The sequence below is a fragment of the Pristis pectinata genome, chromosome 11, assembly GCF_009764475.1.
Source record: "Pristis pectinata isolate sPriPec2 chromosome 11, sPriPec2.1.pri, whole genome shotgun sequence".
NCBI classification, from domain to species: Eukaryota; Metazoa; Chordata; class Chondrichthyes; order Rhinopristiformes; family Pristidae; genus Pristis; species Pristis pectinata.
In genome coordinates, this window is record NC_067415.1 from 87332591 (window position 1) to 87350649 (window position 18059).

At 51.2% G+C, this 18059-nt stretch overlaps 1 protein-coding gene across 1 annotated transcript in view; it reads left to right on the top strand.

The window, feature by feature from the left end:
* The window catches only part of LOC127575861 (collagen alpha-2(IV) chain-like), a 110027-nt gene that overhangs the window by 7983 nt on the left and 83985 nt on the right, over window positions 1-18059 (top strand). The window contains exons 2-3 of the mRNA XM_052026060.1: window positions 4041-4143; window positions 4811-4880. Of these exons, the coding sequence (XP_051882020.1) occupies window positions 4139-4143; window positions 4811-4880 (75 nt within the window). The 5' untranslated portion in view covers window positions 4041-4138. The remainder of the gene's footprint in view (window positions 1-4040; window positions 4144-4810; window positions 4881-18059) is intronic.

Genomic DNA, 18059 nt, shown 5'->3' on the forward strand with positions numbered 1-18059 from the left:
CTGAGAGTCTGCGCAGTTTCCAATGCAGCTGACACAAGGCCAGTGGAGTTCCAGATGATCAGCCAAATAATGAGTCAGGGAGGATGGTGCGAGGGCTCTGGTCAGACCTCCCCCGAGTATTCTTCCGTGGGAGGCACTGCAGTATTGGAGCAGTGGAGAGACAAGTCTGATCCCAGGGACCAAAGACTGAATTCCAAAGAAGGAATGGCTAGGGACAGGAACTTCCTCTCACAGATCTGCTATTGGGGTTTTCCCCAGCATTTCAGGCAATGGAGCAGCTCCCAACCTTGGGAATTTCAGCCCTTACAATGAGATTCCACTGGAACTACAGGGCTGAGAGGTGATTTTAACTTCCCTAATACTGACTGGGCCTGACTTTGTGGTAAGGGATTAGATCGGGCAGAATTTGTTCAGTGTGTCTGGGAAGGTTTTCCAAAGCAATATATAGATGGCCCTACTAGAAAGGGGGCCACACCTGACCTTCTCATAGGAAATGAGGCTGGGCAAGTGGTTGATGTGTCAGTGGGGGAGCACTTTGGGACCAGTGACCATAATTCTATTAGTTTCAAGATAGTCATGGAAAAAGATAGGACTGGTCCACAAGTTAGATTCCTAAATTACAGAAAGGCTAATTTTGATGGCATTGGACAGGAACTCTCAAAAGTTGATTGGGAGAGGCTGTTTCAAGGTAAAGAGATGTCTGGCAGGTGGGAGCTTTTAACAGTGAGGAAGGGAGAGTTCAGGGCCAACATGCTCCTGTTAGAGTGAAGGGCAAGGCTGGCAGGATTTGGGAACTTTGGTTAACAAGGGATATTGAGGGTCTGGTCAGGAAAAACAAGGAGGTGTATGTCAGGTATAGGCAGCTGGGATCAAGCAAATATCTTGAGTATAAGGGATGTAAGAATACACTTTAGATGGAAATTGGGAGGGCAAAAAGGGGAATGGATGACAAGGAGGAGTGATGAGGGCAGGCCGGTAGACGGTATATACATGGGCTTTAGGTCCAGAAGGTTGGAACACATAGGATTCATGGTGAGCCAGCCATTGGCTTGGTGATAGGAGGCAGAGGGTGGTAATGCTAAATTGGTTTATTATTGTCATGTGTACCAAGGTACAGTTAGAAACTTTGTTTTGCCTGCCATCCACACAGATCATTCCATCACATCAGTGCATTGAGGTCATACAAGGGAAAACAATAACAGAATGCAGAATAAAGTGTTACAGTTACAGGGTTGTTTTTTTTCAGATTTGAGGCCTGTGACCACAGATCAGTGCTGGGTCCCCTATTGTTGTCATCTATATTAACAATTTGGATGAGAATGAATGGGGCATGACTACTAAGTTTGCAGATGACACCAATATTGGTAGTGTAGTGGGCACTGAGAAAGGTTGTCTAAGGTTACAACAGAATATAGATCAACTAGAAAACTGGGCAAAGGATTGGCAGATGGAAATTAACTTGGACATATACAAAGTGTTACATTTTGGGAGGTTAAACCCGAGCAAGACATGCATAGGGCCCTGGGGAGTGATATTGAACAGCGAGATCATGGGGTACAAGTACATTGTTCCCTGAAAGTGGCAATAAAGGTGGGCAGCACAGTGAGGAAAGTGTGTGGCATGCTTGGCTACATTGGCCAAGGTACTGAGACATCATGTTACAGTTGTACAAAAGGTTGGTCAGGCCATGACTGGAGTATCATGTGGAGCTATCTCACCACACTACAGGAAGGATATAGTTAAGCCAGAGAAGGTGAAGAAAAGATTTACAAGGATGTTGCCTGGGTTGGAGGGCTTCAAGTTATAATGAGATTGGACAGGCTGGGTCTGTTTTCCCTGGAACGAAGGAGGCTGAGAGGTGACATGATAGAGGTTTATAAACTTATGAGAGTCAGAGGTAGAGTAGGTGGTCAGAGACTGTTTCCCAAGGTAGTGGTGTCTAAAACTAGGGCACAGGTTTAAGGTGAGAGGGAGGAGGTTTAAGGGGATCTGAGGGGTAAAGTTTCACACAGAGTAGTTGGTGTCGGGAATGAGCTGCCAGAGGAGGTGGTGGAGGCAGGAACAGTAACAACATTTAAGAGGCATCTGGACAGGTACTTGAATGAGCAGGGCACAGAGGGAGATGGGATTAATGGTAAGTGTCGATAAACGTGACGGTTGGCACGGACATGGTGGGCTGAAGGGCCTGTATGTATGCTGTACAACTCTATGACTGAGTCCTGGTCACACTCTGGAATGGCATCCAAGTCTTGATTGACTATTGGACTGTGGAAGCCATCACAGCCAAGCCCAAGGTAGTGTCTGCATGGTTGATTAGACAGTGAAAATGTGGGAACCCTGTCTGATCTCCACCGGGCTGGGATCATCAGTACAGACTGCGGTCTGGACTTACAGCTGTAATCCTCCTGCTCCCTATGGATCAGTGGCTCAAGCTTTCAGGAAAGCAACCCGAAAGGATTTTCCATGGGACCTGCCCTTTTAGTCCTGGAACAGACTGATTTAGTGTCATGAGGACCAACCCGTACATGCTGGAGGTGTGGGGCCTTTGATGTTCATGGAAGTTGTAGCCATTTTGTGACCATAGGGTTTTTGATCAGAGTCTGTGAAATATGCAGTGCTCTGGGTAAAGACGTGATGTCAGCCAAGGGGAATGTTTGTCTATAAAAGGATCCCGGTCTCAATTGTTTCCTAGGCTCCGTAGCAACTCATTATCCCATAACATTAACCTACCGAAGGGTTTAACCAGCCATGGGCTGTTCGAATGGGGGAGGTGGTCAGGGGAGAATGTTCTGGATTCTGCATCATAATTACCCTAGTCCAGCAAAATTAGGAAAGATAAAGTTATTATTTACTGCGAGGGGAGTTGAATGCAAACAAAGGGAGCTTGTGGTTTATTTGCAGAGAGCACATCTGGAGTACTGTTGATGTGAGGGTATTGGCCAAGTTCAGGGTGAAGCTGAACAGCGAACTGCAGCACAGGTACAGACCATTCGGTCCGACTCGTGGTGTGGTCCACTGGAGCCTCCTCCCCCACCCCATGGTGCTTTCTCTCTCTCCTACACCTGTTCAGTCCATCCAGAGAGAGGGAGTTCCACATTCCCACCCTCTGGTCAGGTCAGGTTTTCTGTGAACCTCTCTCCCTGCTACAGCCCAGTCCCCCTACTGCCATGTCCCATTACTTCAGTTCTTATCTGAACCTCCTCCACCTGGTGGAAAGCTCGGTCTGACATTTCATTACTGATCCTGCCCGTAACCTGTGTCCTACCCCAGCATCACCCAATATTCATTGCCTTCAGACAGCTGAACCGTCCCGACTGTAGGGGAAGCCCATGACGATGGCACTGCCCTCTGGCTCCTGTTGACCAGGTTCGGACATCGTTAGCAGTCTCACCCCCCACCCCCAAGCCTTCCTACCTACTGTCCAATCCTATGGGACATCCCAAATATGGGACACAGCCAGTCCAAATCCACCTTCTGCCCTCACCTCCTCAGATCCCCAGGACAAGTCATCGGCTCCCTCACTGTTCCAGTGCTGGTCCCGGCGCTCGGTGACGGTGCACATGGACCCAGGGCAGAACCTCAGTATGTGGGCGTGCCGGGAGGGTGGGACCGCTGGGGGTGCAGAGAGGTAGGGGCGCTGTGTGGGGGAGGGGACGTGCCAGAAAGGAGTGAGGAGGCGCTGTGTGTGTGTGTGGGGGGGGGGGGGGGGGGGAGGACTGTCCGGAGGGCGGGGCAGTCTGGGAGGGAGGTGCTGGGAGGGAAGGGGTCAGTGGTGGGAGTTGCCGGGAGGTGGGCGGTTGGTGCTCAGAGGCGGGGGGAGTTGCCGGGTGGGGGAGCGGGGGGTGGGGTAGGTGTGGGGGGCGGGCGGTGTAGCTGGGTGTGTGTGGGGGGGAGTATTGCTGGGAAGTAGTGGGTTGGGTGTGGGGAGGACAGGAGGGAAGGGTCCGTGTGAGGAGAGACCCCGGCTCCCCCCTCGCTCCCTCCCGCCTTCGATCGGTGCCTCAGCGACCTCAGACTGACTGGATGTTGTCGGTGGACAGGTTTAATGAAGTCCCGGGGTCCGCGCTGAGCCCGGCGGGTGTGTCAGCGGAGCGGCTGCGGGGCAGAGTTCGTTCAACACCTCGTCCAGAGAAGGAACATGGGGTGAGTTCAACGGCGGGGGAAGTGTCCGGAGGGTCTGACGGGAACCATCAAAGGCGGGTCGGGAGGGTGTGGGCGTCACTGCCCCGGGAATGTAGGGAGGGAGGGGGACCCCGCCTCCCCCGCCCTGCGCCAATCCGTGTACTGACGGTCCCACAGTGGGAGGGGGTCCGGGATCAGACATGGACCTGAGGGGCCACTGATGCATTTCCTGCCCCAACCCCTCGCCCGCCCCCGATACCCCCCTCGCCCACCCCCGATACCCCCTCGCCCCTCACCTATTCAGATATTCCCCTCACCCGCTGCTGTCCAGAGCTGAGATTGAAAGTTCCCCAACGGAGGTTCCTGCCGACTCCCCGCCCGGGTGAAGGGCAGTGTGAGGGGGTGGGCGCGTTGGGATTTAGGAGGTACAGTGTCCCATCCCCCCCCCCACACACACACTGTACCACCCGTACACTGCGGGGGGTGGGGGTGGCGGGTTCTTTTGGAAGTGAAAGGGAGGGGGAAGGTGTGTGAGTGAGGGGGAAGGTGTACCGAGTGTGTTGTGTGGGAGGGGCTGTATTTGGGGGGGATGTTGCGGCCTGTCCCGCCGCCTCAGGTGTAAGGACACCCGCAGCCGGTGAGACGTCCCCTGTCCGGTACCGGCTCTAACGCCTGCCCTGCCTTACAGGTGGCGGTTCGTCCAGATGTTCGCCGTCCAGATGTTCGCCGTCCTGCTCCTGGCCGAGGCCGTGCTGGCGGTGAGTGAGCCTGCGGGCTGAGGGGCCGGGGTTCGGGCACTCCCGCAGCAACGCTCTGCCAGCTGGGAGTTTAACGCACCGGGAATAGAAATCCCTCCCCCCGGGGGCGCTCCCTCGGCGCCCCGCTCCCTCCCCCCGTGGGCGATCCCTCGGCCCGGCGGCTGGGATGACCCCACCCCGTTGCTGCCTTCGGTGGAGACTCAGTGGCCGGACACCCGCCGCGGGAACTATCCAACAGCCGAAGATGCGCCGGTTTGAGTTCGTGGATCCAGTGACCTCTCCTTGCGCCTGTAAAACCGCTGGTTAATGCGCTGGGGCTGAGAGGGGCGGTGGCGCCACTCACTGAGCGCCCCTTCAGGCAGGGCGAGAGACGGCGAGACAACCGGCGCAGAGAGGGGCCCGCAGGGTGCAGGCAGCGACCTTCACTCCTTCCCTTGCCGTCTGCTCCCACCTGTCTCCGCTTCCATGCATTGAACTTGCTGCGCGTCACTTGTGCGTCTGGAAAAGCACTCAGTGCTCACTGCTGGACAGTTTCCTGTTCAGGCAGCAGCGGGTCCCGTCGGCAGCTGCCTCTGACATTGGGGGAGGTGGGGGGGGGGGGCAGGAGAACAGACGAGGAAAATCCCAGGAGACCCCGCCCCGCCCTGGGTCGGGGTAAAACCCCTTTACAGTGGCCGACCTGGTCTCTGGGTTCAAACCCCATTGCTGGACTCGAACTTGTAATCCAAGGCCAGGTGAATGCAGCACTAAGGGATTGACACGCTGCCACACGTCCTGTCTTTGGATGAGATCTTAATCCAAGCTGCCAAATTCCCCCAAAAGGTGTAGGAACCCCCAGGACACTATTCGGAATATTTACCCCCCCCCCCCCGCCCCCCATTCAGAATCACTGATAGTCGGCATATCTGGTGAACCTGATATCTCTGTGGGAACCCACCCCAAATTCAAGTGCCCAGCTTTGTAATGACACCAGAGTTTGGACATTACAAAGGACCTTTGATGCACCTCTGGGTGAATCAGAACCTGGTTTATTATCACTGACGTATGTCGTGAAATTTGTTGTTTTTGTGGCAGCAGTACAGTGCAAAGATATTAAGTTACTATAAATTACAAAATAAATAAATAGTGCAAAAGAGGAATAACGAGGTGGTGTTCATGGGTTCATGGACCATTCAGAAATCTGATAGTGGAGGTAAGGAGCTGTTCCTGAATCACTGAGTGTGGGTCTTCAGGCTCCTGTACCTCTTCTGTGATGGTAGTAACATGAGGAGGGCATGTCCAGGGTGGTGAGGGTCCTTAGTGATGGATGCCTCCTTTTTGAGGCACTGCCTCTTGAAGATGTCCTCAATGGTGGGGAGGATTGTGCCTGTGATGGAGCTGGCTGAGTCTACAACCCTGTGCAGCCTCTTGCGATCCTGCGCATTGGAGCCTCCGTACCAGGTGGTGACGCAACCAGTCAGAATGCTCTCCACCGTACATCTGTAGAAATTTGTAAGAGTCTTTGGTGATGAACCAAATCTCCTCAAACTCCTAATGAAGTAGAGTCACTGGTGAGATTATTTGCAGCTGAAGATCAGGAGCTGGCTGCAACCTGTCCGATGGAGAATCTGTCCTGTTCCTCTCCTGTCTCTGCAGGAGGTCCTCTCACTTGTACTTAGTCTTTGAGCGTGGTGCCAAGAATCCTCCAATCAGGTAACAAGTCTGCTTGCCTTCTGACCAGCTGGGATAACAGGAATGATGATGGACCTGTCAAGAACACAGGACAACAGGAATAGGCCATTTGGCCCCTCCAGCCTGTCCCATCACAGAATTTGATCATGGCTGATCTGCTCCAGGCCTCAACACCACTTCTGTACCAGTTCCCCAGAGCCCCCCTAATGTGGAAACATTTATCTCCCTCCCCTAAATCCCCCCCAGTGATCCAGCCTCCTGGGTAGAGAATTCCAGAACTTCAGCAGCGTTTTCCCGTCCGTCTCCATTTTAACTGACTGCCTATTGGTCAGGCATAAGGACTTGTGGGTAGGGCAGGAGGTCATGAGGTAAAACCACCAGGACTGCACCTATCAGAGCTGTAGCTGCTCCTCAAGGCAGGCAAAGATCGAGCCAGTACAGCGGTGGTCCCAGTGACGGAGCCCCAGAGCATCGCTGGCGTCAGCTCTCCCTGGATATTTGGCAGCTGAACGGCTACTGTGTTGTGTGGATTTACAGTCCTGAGGCTGGTGGTAACTACAGGTTTCTGTCAGAAACTCAGTGGTAACAGTCAATCCCAGGGCAGGAGAAGAGTCGTACTGATTCGTCAACAGCCCAGGATCTCAGTGCAGTCAGCTCCCTCCCTGGAGCAGGCTCTTTACTGGAACAGAGAGGCTAACTCTTGGCAAGTAACAAGCTAAACAGGTGCAGGTTACAGATAAAGTAGTAATAAAAATTGTAATGCAAGTTAGCAAGATCCTGAAAATTGTAAATAGATCCTTGGCGTTTATTTCTGAAGGGATATAATTCAAACATCTCAGCAGGGTAGATAGATTGGTGTCCTCTCCCAGGGCAGCACCACCAGTAGCCAGGCTTTGATTGCACATCCTGGAGGAGAAACATCTGGGAAGCACCGAGCCCCTTGAGTGTCCCAGGGGGTAGCACACACAGCACACGTGCAACTGGATAAAGGGGGATAAAGCCCCCAGACAACCAGCTCTTCTGTCCCAATTGTACATGTGCTGTGTGTGCTCCCCTCTGGGACACTCGAGGGGCTTGGTGCTTCCCAGATGTTCCTCAGAACCTTCCAGACAACTGGCCCTTCTGTCCCATCAGACATTTCCAGGCCCACTGGTGGAAAAGGCTGTAGGTCCCTGTCAGAACCCACAGAACTATGGAAGTGACAAGTCATCCATCATCTTGAGGGACTGCCCAAGAATAATTCAAGTTATGTTAAAGCCATCAAACTTAGTCAGACCACAATTGGAGCATTGAACACTATTCCGCTCTCAGCTGTACGGAAAAGGATGTGGAAACGCAAGGGAAAATGCCAAAGTTCACCAGACAGCATGGTTATAACTGTCGGGAAAGGCAGAACCAGCTGGAGCTGTGCTCCGGAGAACAGACAGAGAAGTGTCCTGAGGGAGCTTTGGAATCTCCAGGCTCCGGGGGAAAATGCTTCCACTTGTGGGGAAGGCAGGAACCATCCATTGATGTAAGTGTGTCACTGATAAATCCAAGCAGGAGTCCTAGAGAAACATCTTTATCCAGAGAGCAGGGAAAATGGGAACTCCCTTCCATAGGGAGGGGTGGAAGTGAGGAGCAGCAACGAGTTGAAGGAGAGCTGATAAACATGAGGGAGAGATGATGAGGAGGGGGAGGAGGGCAGGAACACCAGCATGGAGAGGGGTTCCATGCTCAAAAACTGAGATGTCAGCCCATGAAGCTGCAGTGCAGGAGTTCACGTATTTAAACAGTTTCCAATAGACAGAGTAAGCAAACAATCAATGGATTAGAGGAAAGGTCTGAAATACAGCACATCCAGTCATGAACGGTGGACAGGTTCTGGTGGGAGGGGGCTCCAGGAACATCCCTATCCTCAGTGATGGCGGGGCCCAGTATGTGAGTGCCAGAGACGAGGCTGAAGCCACCTTCTGCTGGAGGCATTGAGTGGTGATCCTACTCCACTTCCTCCCGAGATCCCCACCCTCACAGGAGCCAGTCTCTAGACAACGATTCCCTCCATGTGATGTCAAGAATTAACTGAGGGCACTGAATACCAAAGATTATGGGACGTGACAACTTTCCAGCTGTGGTATTGTGGACCTGCACCCTGAGAACTACCTGCACCCTATGGAACTACCTGCACCCCTAGCCAAGCTGTTCCAGAACTCGCCAATACCCAGTTTGGGTTTCACCAAGACCTATCAGCTCCATATCTCATCCTGCCTTGGTTCAAACATTTTCTCTCTGGAGCCTGTCATACCCCTCCATGACTTCAAAGTTCTCTCAGGACCCCTCTCTGCCTAGAGAACAGCCGCAGCTGGCTCTTTCCCAACAGGTATACCCTGGTGTCCATCCTTGCTAGAGGTGAGGCAATCCAGGCAGTATTTGATCAACGAGTTACAAGTGACATATGCTGGAAATCTGAAACAGAAAGAAAATGCTGGGAATACTCAGCAATTCAGGCAGCATCTGTGGGGAGGAATTGAGCCAATGTTTCAGGTCAAGGACTGGAAGAGTGAGAAAACAGGTATGTTTCAGGTTGTGCTGAGGGTGAAGGGAGCAATGATAAGTTGTCACGGTAACAACTGCTTTAGAAACCGACAGAGATGGGAGAGAAAATAAACAATGAACATTGAGACTAAAAAGTGAGGCCCAATGTAAGCTCAATAACCGACGGCTCATCTCCCGTCGGGAATGCTGCAGCTTTTGGGATCTAATGTTGAATTAGTTCCTTTGTTTCTTTTCTCTTGTCTCCAACTGAGAATTTTTGAAGTAATTGTTACCTTGACAACATTGGTCTGCACCCTGCAACAGTCCCACTGTTCTTTCCCCCCGCACATGTTGTCTCAGTCTGATGAAGGGTTATTGACTCTTTATCTCCCCTCCAACGCTGCCTGACCGGCTGAGTGTTTCCAACATTTTCTGTTTTTGTTGTGGTATTAAGAAGCCCCGGTGAAACTGAAGTCAGTACACAACAAGGGGAAAGCACTCTGGTGGCTGGAGTCAGACCTCACACAAAAGACAGTGGTTGTGATTGAAGGAAGTCAATCAACCTAACCCCAGGACGTTAAGGAGATCTCCAGGGCAGTGTCCTGGACTTAGTCACCTTCAGTGTCCCTACTTTGACCAACACAAGTTTAGAAGTGGAGATGTTCACTGATGATTGCACAGTGTTCAATTCCATTCACAACTCCTCAGCAAATGAAGCCGGCATACAGCAAGATCTCAGCAAACTCAGCCATGGGCAATCATGCCACAAAGGTGCCAGGTAATGACCACCTCCAACAAGAAAGTCTGTAAACACCTACCCTTGACATTCATTAGCATTGCTAAGCCCTCCACCATCAACATCCTGGGGTCACCAGTGACCAGATGCTCAATTGAATCAACCACATATATAGCGTGGCTACAAGACTGGGCCAGATTTTGGATCTCCAGCAACAAGTGACTTGCCTTCTGTCACCCCAAAGCCTTTCCAACATCTAGAAGGCAGAGGAGAGGGTGGAGAGAACGGAGGGAATGTCTGTGATAAAGTGCAGCTCCAACAACTCCAAGGAAGCTCATCCAGGACAAAGCAGCCCTCTCGACAAATACCCCATTCACTATGGTAGCCATCCCTTCCTCCATCATAGTGGCTGCAGTGTGTTCCATCTACAAACTGCACCACTGTTACCCACCCAGGCTCTCTGACAGCACTTCCCAACCTGTGACCTCTACCACCAAAGATGAGGGCAGCAAGTGCGTGGATGCACCACCGCCCGCTGGTTCCCCTCCAAGTCACGTACCATCCTGACTTGGAAATATATCATTGCCATTGGGTATAAACTGTGGAGCTCCATTCCCACCGGTACTGTGGGAGCACTTTCACCAAGAAAGCAGCTCACCCCCCAGATTCCCAGTGGCAATTAGAGATGGGCATGAAATGCTGGCCCTGCTAGCAATGTCAAATCCCAAAAAAGGTGCATCAGGTAACAAAGTTTCTGTGTTGTGAGCTCTTCATAATTCCATGCAATTCCCTGTGGGAAAATGGATACTGTTTCACAGTCCCTGTCAATTCCCTGGATAGATCTCCAAACTTTGTGAGGGAGAAGCTGATTTAATGGCAATTAGCATGGGATATGAGCAGTCTCATTATGTGGTTTGGGTAACTGTGGGCAGGTCATGAGGCTCACTGTTCCACCATTGGAAGAGTGGCTGTACTTCAGGTTAGCTGCATGGAAGCTCAGATCTCTGGAACAGCCTTACTGCTGTTTCCTCTATAAAACATGAAACAGAGCGGCATGTTGTGAGAATTAATCTTTACAGTGTAAAGTAATTTCTTGTATAATTTAGAAGTATTTTTACTGACTGTTTTAGAGAGGAGACACTAATCAGTTCAGTCATTTGGCAAACAATAGCTTGGGATTTAGACATCCTAAACCCATTGTGCAAGGGCAGTGTTCCTCCATGTTACACTGGAATCAATGGATTAGATCGGGCTTGGAGCCGAGTTCTGTTCTCCTTCTGCCTTGGTTAGATGGCACTCAGTCCCCAGGTGCTAGAAACCACATGTTACTAATGTTATGATATTTGTCGCAAGTTCTTGCTCTTATTAAACATTTTAATTTTCTTTAATAAAATATGTGAAATTAGTTCACAATGTTTGTATTGCTTTCTGTAGTCAATGTTGAGCTATTATGCATTAAACTTAGTCACTGGTCTCTAACCGAAGAATGTCATAGAAATTCCCCTGTTTACAATTTTAGTAACTTTCTCAAAAATTTCATTTGGTTCCATTAAAAAATGACCTGCCCTTCGCAAACCCATGCAGCCTCTCGAATCAGCTCCCATGTTGCTAAGTGCTCAGTCAGTCTGTCTTTAATTATAGATCCCAATAATTTCACAACACATGCCAGCCTCTCAGTATAATTGTCTCTCTCTCCCTCTCTCCCTCCCTCCCTCTCTCTCTCCTTCCCTCCCTCTCTCTCTCCCTCCCTCCTTCCCTCTCTCCCTCCCTCTCTCTCTCTCCCCCTCCCTCTCCCCCCTCTCTCTCTCCCCCCTCTCTCTCCCCCCCCCTTTCTGTGTGTATGTGTGTCTCTGTCTCTCTATTGCTTTGCCAATTGGAAGGGTTTGTATTCCTTGGAGTTTAGAAGAATAAGGAGTGACTTTATTCAAACATATGGTATATGTTCCTGAGGGGGCTTCACAGGGTAGAGGTGTGTGAAAATTCCTTCTCTCAGAGGGGGGTGAATCTCTGGAAATCTCTGCCCCTGAGGGGGGATTGGAGGCCAGATCATTAGATATATTTAAGGTGGAGATAGATAAATATTTGAAAGATTGAGGAATTGAGGGATATGGGGAACTGGCACAGAAGAGGAGCTGAGGCCAGCATAGATCAGCCATGATCATATTGAATGATGGGGTAGGCTTGAGGGGCCGAGTGTCCGCCTCCTGCTGCTGTTTTCGTGTGTTCTTGTGTATTTGATTGCTGAACTGAAAGATCTCTGTAAAATCCTAGGTGGAGCCTCTACAGCTTCCTCATCACCCCTTAAAAGTTCTAGAAAGCAGGCACCTGGATCCCAGGGAGTTATCATGTTTAATGCTATTACCTTTCTAATATTTTCTTGCTTTGTGAATGGTCTAACCCTGTTTCTCTAATTTGATGACTGAACCAAAATAACTATTCATCATCAAATGCATGAGGCTTGATCAATAAGTATGCAGATGACGTGAAATTAGGAGGTGCTGTTGATGGTGAAGAAGGTTACCGTAGATTACAGGGGGATGTTGATCAGTTCGGGAAGTGGGCCGAGGAGCGGCAAATGGATTTCAATACAGAAGTGTGAGGTGATGCATTTTGGAAAGTCAAACCAGTGTAGGACTTGTACTGTGAATAGTCAGGCACTAGGGAGTGTAATGGAACAGAGGGACCTAGGAGTACAAGTGCATAGTCTGTTGAAAGTGGCATCATGGGTAGACAGGGTAGTGAAAAAGGTGTTTAGCACGCTGGCCTTCATCAGTAAGGGCATTGAGTATAGGAGTTGGGACATTATGTCACAGTTGTAAAAGTCGTTGGTGAGGCCGCACTTGGAGCACTGTGTGCAGTTTGGTCACCCTGTTATAGGAAAGACGTGGTTAAACTGGGAAGAGTGCGGAGAAGATTTATGAGGATGTTGCCAGGACTTGAGGGCCCAGGTTATAGGGATAGGTTGGCTAGACTAGGTCTTTAATCTCTGGGTCGTAGGAGAATGAGGGGCAATTTTACAGAAATGTTTAAGATTATGAGAAGTATAGATAAGGTGGACAGTAACAGTCTTTTCCCCAGGGTGGGGGAGTCCAAAACTAGGGGCCATAAGTTTAGGGTGAGAGGGGAAAGATTTAAAAAGGACCTGAGGAGCAACTTCTTCACACACAGGGTGGTGAGTATATGGAACAAGCTGCCAGAGGAAGTGGGTGAGGCAGGTGGGCACTGTTGTCGGCATGGACTGGTTGGGCCGAAGGGCCTGTATCCGTGCTGTATTGCTCTGTGACTCCATCTGCCACATACTTATTTTAATTGTCACATTAGCCCCACATGCTTTAAAGGGTCCACTCTCCGCTGATGACCCGGCCATTTCCTGGTTCCTTTCACCAAACATCCCCTCTGGAACTTTCAGCTACATTTCCTTTCTCTGTCTGGTTGGCCACTGAACAGGGTGTTTCTTAACACTGTGACAAATGCTTTTTTCTTGTCAGGATATAACTCTTTTGTGCATTTAACTTATAAATGCATGAAAGATTGATTAAGATCCCTTCTGAGATTGTACACTGTGAGGGATTGTATGTGTGTCGTGATGGGTTGGAGCTGTAACATCTCCTAAAACAGAGTGATTCAATGTTCTCTGACAAATGAGAGGCCAGTGGTAATAATCGCTTTCAGTCAGCAGCTTGCGTAGGTTAGGTCTGCGGATCTGTGTTGAGCTGTGTCAACAATCTGAAGCTGAAAGATCCTGGCAAGGAAAGAATGTATTAAAGACGTAAATATTTAGTGGAGGAGGTTTATTCTGATTGGTCGCATTTGAGGACAAGGCTTCCAAATCGACATTACTCTCAAGATGTTGGCGTTCCATGTATCTCCTTTCATGGTCAGACTGCAATTGATTCCAGACAGTGAGAACAAGACGATGAAATATGTTCTTGCTGGTTTCTGCTGTGAAGTTAACTTGAAGCATGGTTGGTTCGGTAGGTAGTGTGGCTCTGTTTCCCTTCCACCAGTTGCTCTGTGTCATGGTTTGGGTGCAGGGTAAGATGGGGCCCCCCATGTCTTGTCAGCTTCAGGACATCCAGTGGACAACATTTTGGAGAATGAGCAGCAAGCCAAGGGGAGAACAACAAACAGCAACAAGTAACAACACTGATGGGTTTAGGTAACATTCAATGGCCAGAAATATGCAAGATGGTGCCAGAGTGTGGCGACTCGTTGCAAGCTGCTCTCTACAGATCTACTCATTACCCTTACTATAAACCAATAAACACAATGCAACAGAGGGCAATGGGAGAAGGGACTCAGAAAACCCATTCACAGAGCTGGGGTTTGAGGAGAATGTGCTTAGAGTTCTGGAACGTAGGACCCAAGCAGCTGAAGGCACGGTCACCAATATTGGGCCGCACAAAGTGAGGCATCACTGAGAGATTGGAACAGCAGTCACACAAAGATCTCAAAGTTCTAGAGCTGGAGAAGGTTACAGGCAGGGAGGGGTGTAGAAGTGGGAGGGGGTTTCAGAGACAGGGAGGGGTGTAGAAGTGGGAGGGGGTTTCAGAGACAGGGAGGGGTGTAGAAGTGGGAGGGGGTTTCAGAGACAGGGAGGGGTGTAGGACTGGAGGGAGGGTTACAGAGATACGGAGGGGTGTAGAGCCTGAGTAACAGAGATGGGGAAGGGTGTAGGGGCCAGGGGGAGTAACGGGGAGGGGTGTAAGGGGCCGGGGGGAGTAACGGGGAGGGGTGTAGTGGCCGGGGGGAGTAACGGGGAAGGGTGTAGGGGCCGGGGGGAGTAACGGGGAGTGGTGTAGGGGCCGGGGGGAGTAACGGGGAGTGGTGTAGGGGCCAGGGGGAGTAACGGGGAGGGGTGTAGGGGCCAGGGGGAGTAACGGGGAGGGGTGTAGGGGCCAGGGGGAGTAACGGGGAGGGGTGTAGGGGCCAGGGGGAGTAACGGGGAAGGGTGTAGGGGCCAGGGGGAGTAACGGGGAAGGGTGTAGGGGCCAGGGGGAGTAACGGGGACGGGTGTAGGGGCCAGGGGGAGTAACGGGGAGGGGTGTAGGGGCCAGGGGGAGTAACGGGGAGGGGTGTAGGGGCCAGGGGGAGTAACGGGGAGGGGTGTAGGGGCCAGGGGGAGTAACGGGGACGGGTGTAGGGGCCAGGGGGAGTAACGGGGAGGGGTGTAGGGGCCAGGGGGAGTAACGGGGAGGGGTGTAGGGGCCAGGGGGAGTAACGGGGAGGGGTGTAGGGGCCAGGGGGAGTAACGGGGAGGGGTGTAGGGGCCAGGGGGAGTAACGGGGAAGGGTGTAGGGGCCAGGGGGAGTAACGGGGAGGGGTGTAGGGGCCAGCGGGAGTAACGGGGAGGGGTGTAGGGGCCAGCGGGAGTAACGGGGAAGGGTGTAGGGGCCAGGGGGAGTAACGGGGAAGGGTGTAGGGGCCAGGGGGAGTAACGGGGAGGGGTGTAGGGGCCAGGGGGAGTAACGGGGACGGGTGTAGGGGCCAGGGGGAGTAACGGGGAGGGGTGTAGGGGCCAGGGGGAGTAACGGGGACGGGTGTAGGGGCCAGGGGGAGTAACGGGGAGGGGGAGGGGTGTAGTTTTATGAGAAGTTAGAACACCATCTTCTCTATCCCTCTCTCCCTTTCTCTTTGGTGTGTTTATCCAACTTCCCCTTAACCCCCTTCCTGCTCATCACCTCCCTCCCTGTGGAGGGAGTTCCTCATTCTCCCCACTCTCCAGGGAGGGAAACTTCCTGAATTCTGTATTTGATTTATGAGTGATCGACCGACGTTGATGCCCTGTGATACTGCCTGCCCCCACCACCCCCTCCCGACATAGGACACCTTCTCCACAGTGGCCCCCTTGGGCACCTCTCCAACACTGGAGGGAAGAGCCCTGGCTTTTTAGTCTTGCCCAACACACGGCCTCATTTCCACATGTTTCTTTCTTGCATCTTCAGTACTGAAGATCAATGCTGGCGGCACTTTGGAAACAACGTATTGAAACCGTCTGATTGTGAGAGATCTAGAGGAACCTCGAGGCCATTCTCTCCTCCTCCCTTCCTTTGATTTGCAATGTATCAGAATAAAGGAGTGTCTGTCACAGTAACAGAAAGCCATTCTCAGCACTTGCTCTGTGCGATTTTGGCTTTATTGGTTATCAAAAGCACTTTGTACATGGAACATTGATACTCAATAGACTTGCTGTCCTTAAAAGAAAGGAGCTCGTGGATGGTATGTTGACATGCAGTCATTACAGTTCAATGAATAATTACATTTCAAATATGGAAACGCTGGAGGCTGTTAGCAAATTGGTTACAGGAATGTTTCTTTGTCCAATGCCCGTGTGATCTGTGCACAATCAGTAAATAAAGAGCCAGTACCATGAATGAAATCGAGAGCTGGGTGTTAGAAATAGCAGAGACGTTAATTAGCACAGGCATGGTTAATGTCCCACTGATATCTGTGCACGGTGCTTCAAGGATTTGGAAACACTTGGCATGTATGGAATGTAGCATCCTAACCCCTTGACACCAGCATGGATAAAAAATGTTCTTTAACATTCCCAAAATTTCCCACATTTCCTCTTTCTCTTCTTCCCAAACTTGGTCTGTGCCCATCAGAATACTGTCTGTGACCCCTCACCTGGGTTCTCGGAAACCAGGCTCCTGTGATCTGTGACCATTTAAGGAATACTGCAGGCCATCTGAAACTGTGGAAGTCTGAACAGCGCACGAAGCATATCGGTGATCTGTAACAGAGCCCAGCTTTTGTGGACATGTACTGTAGATCTCCAAGGTCACACACACAGTTTAATGTCCCTTCCCCAGTAATTGAAAATGTCTCAGTCACCGGAGACTGGCATGTCCTGGTCTGAGAATGATCTCCCAGCAGAAAGGAAATACCTTCTCCAAACTCCAGGATGAAGTTAACACACTGATAAGAAAGATAAACACAACCAGGACTGAATCTGGCTGAGAGCAGAGGATTGAGCTGAGAAGTTGCATGTCTCTACGGAGATGAAGTTCTGACATTGCTGATGGGAATGTAGAGATTTAAAGGCTTTCATCTTCTTGTTTTGATAGCGTGGCCTTGACAAACACACAAAGCCGAATGCCCTCACAGAGACCACATCTAAATAAAATGTGGGTCTGGAAATTCTTTACATGAAGCCACAGACTTTGGCCAGCAAGTTTCTCTGGAGGTTTGTGAGTCAGTTGGATAAGTGTGGGACTGGAGTGACGTGGGCCAGGCTGGAAGGTGGAATGTTCCCTTCCCTGGAGAGAATCAGCTGGGGTTTTGTGGAGACACAGTACGATTGGTTCTTCTCTTGTGGTCCACCACTTTGGTTTCCCAAACCCCAACGGCTAGTGCTGTGCCACAACCACTCAGTAACGGCACTGATAAAATCATCGAAGCTTTAGAGCACAGGAGGCCATTCCGCTCACCCTGTCCACGGGACTAACTCATTAGTTTCACCTCCTGCATCTTCTCTGCAGCCTTGTAAATACTTCCTCATCTTATATTTACCAATTTCCCTTAAAGACCACAATGGAACCTGTCTCCACACAGCTACAGGCAGTAGTACCTGTCTCCACCACAGATACAAGCGGTGGTCCCTGTCTCCACCACAGCTACAAGCAGTGGGACCTATTTGCGCCACAGCCACAGGCAGTGGGACCTGTTTGCGCCACAGGTACAGGTAGTGCGATCCAGATTCCATCCACATGATGTGTACAATGTCCAACACCAGAGAAGGCGGACGCTGGAATCTGCAGCAACGCACAAGATGCTGCAGGACCTCAGTGGGTCGGGCAGCGTCTGTGGATGGAAATGGACAGTCGACGTTTCGGGTCGACACCCTTCACCGGTCATTTAATCTTTGCTGATACATGCTGTGGGCACAAGATTTCGTATGTGCAGTCCTGATGACGGGTCTCGACCCGAAACGTTGACTGTCCATTTCCATCCACAGACGCTGCCCGAGAAACAGACACGTACACCTCTTATTGCCCCTTCCAGGAGCTGCCTCCTCAGTGCCGGTGAGCTAAGCGACGGTCCACAGCGGCCACTGGGTGTGACCTGGAGTGTGTGTCACCCTGACGGACCCGAGCAGCCGGGAGCAGTGACGCGGGGTGATCAGGAAGCAAGGGGTGTGAATCCGGGGTCCACTCGCCAACATGCTGGGCTGGGGGGTGGGGGTGGAGGGACAGAGATAATCCCCGGGGTACAGGTGTGGAGAGAGTTCTAGTTGTGGAGAAACAGTTTAGTCC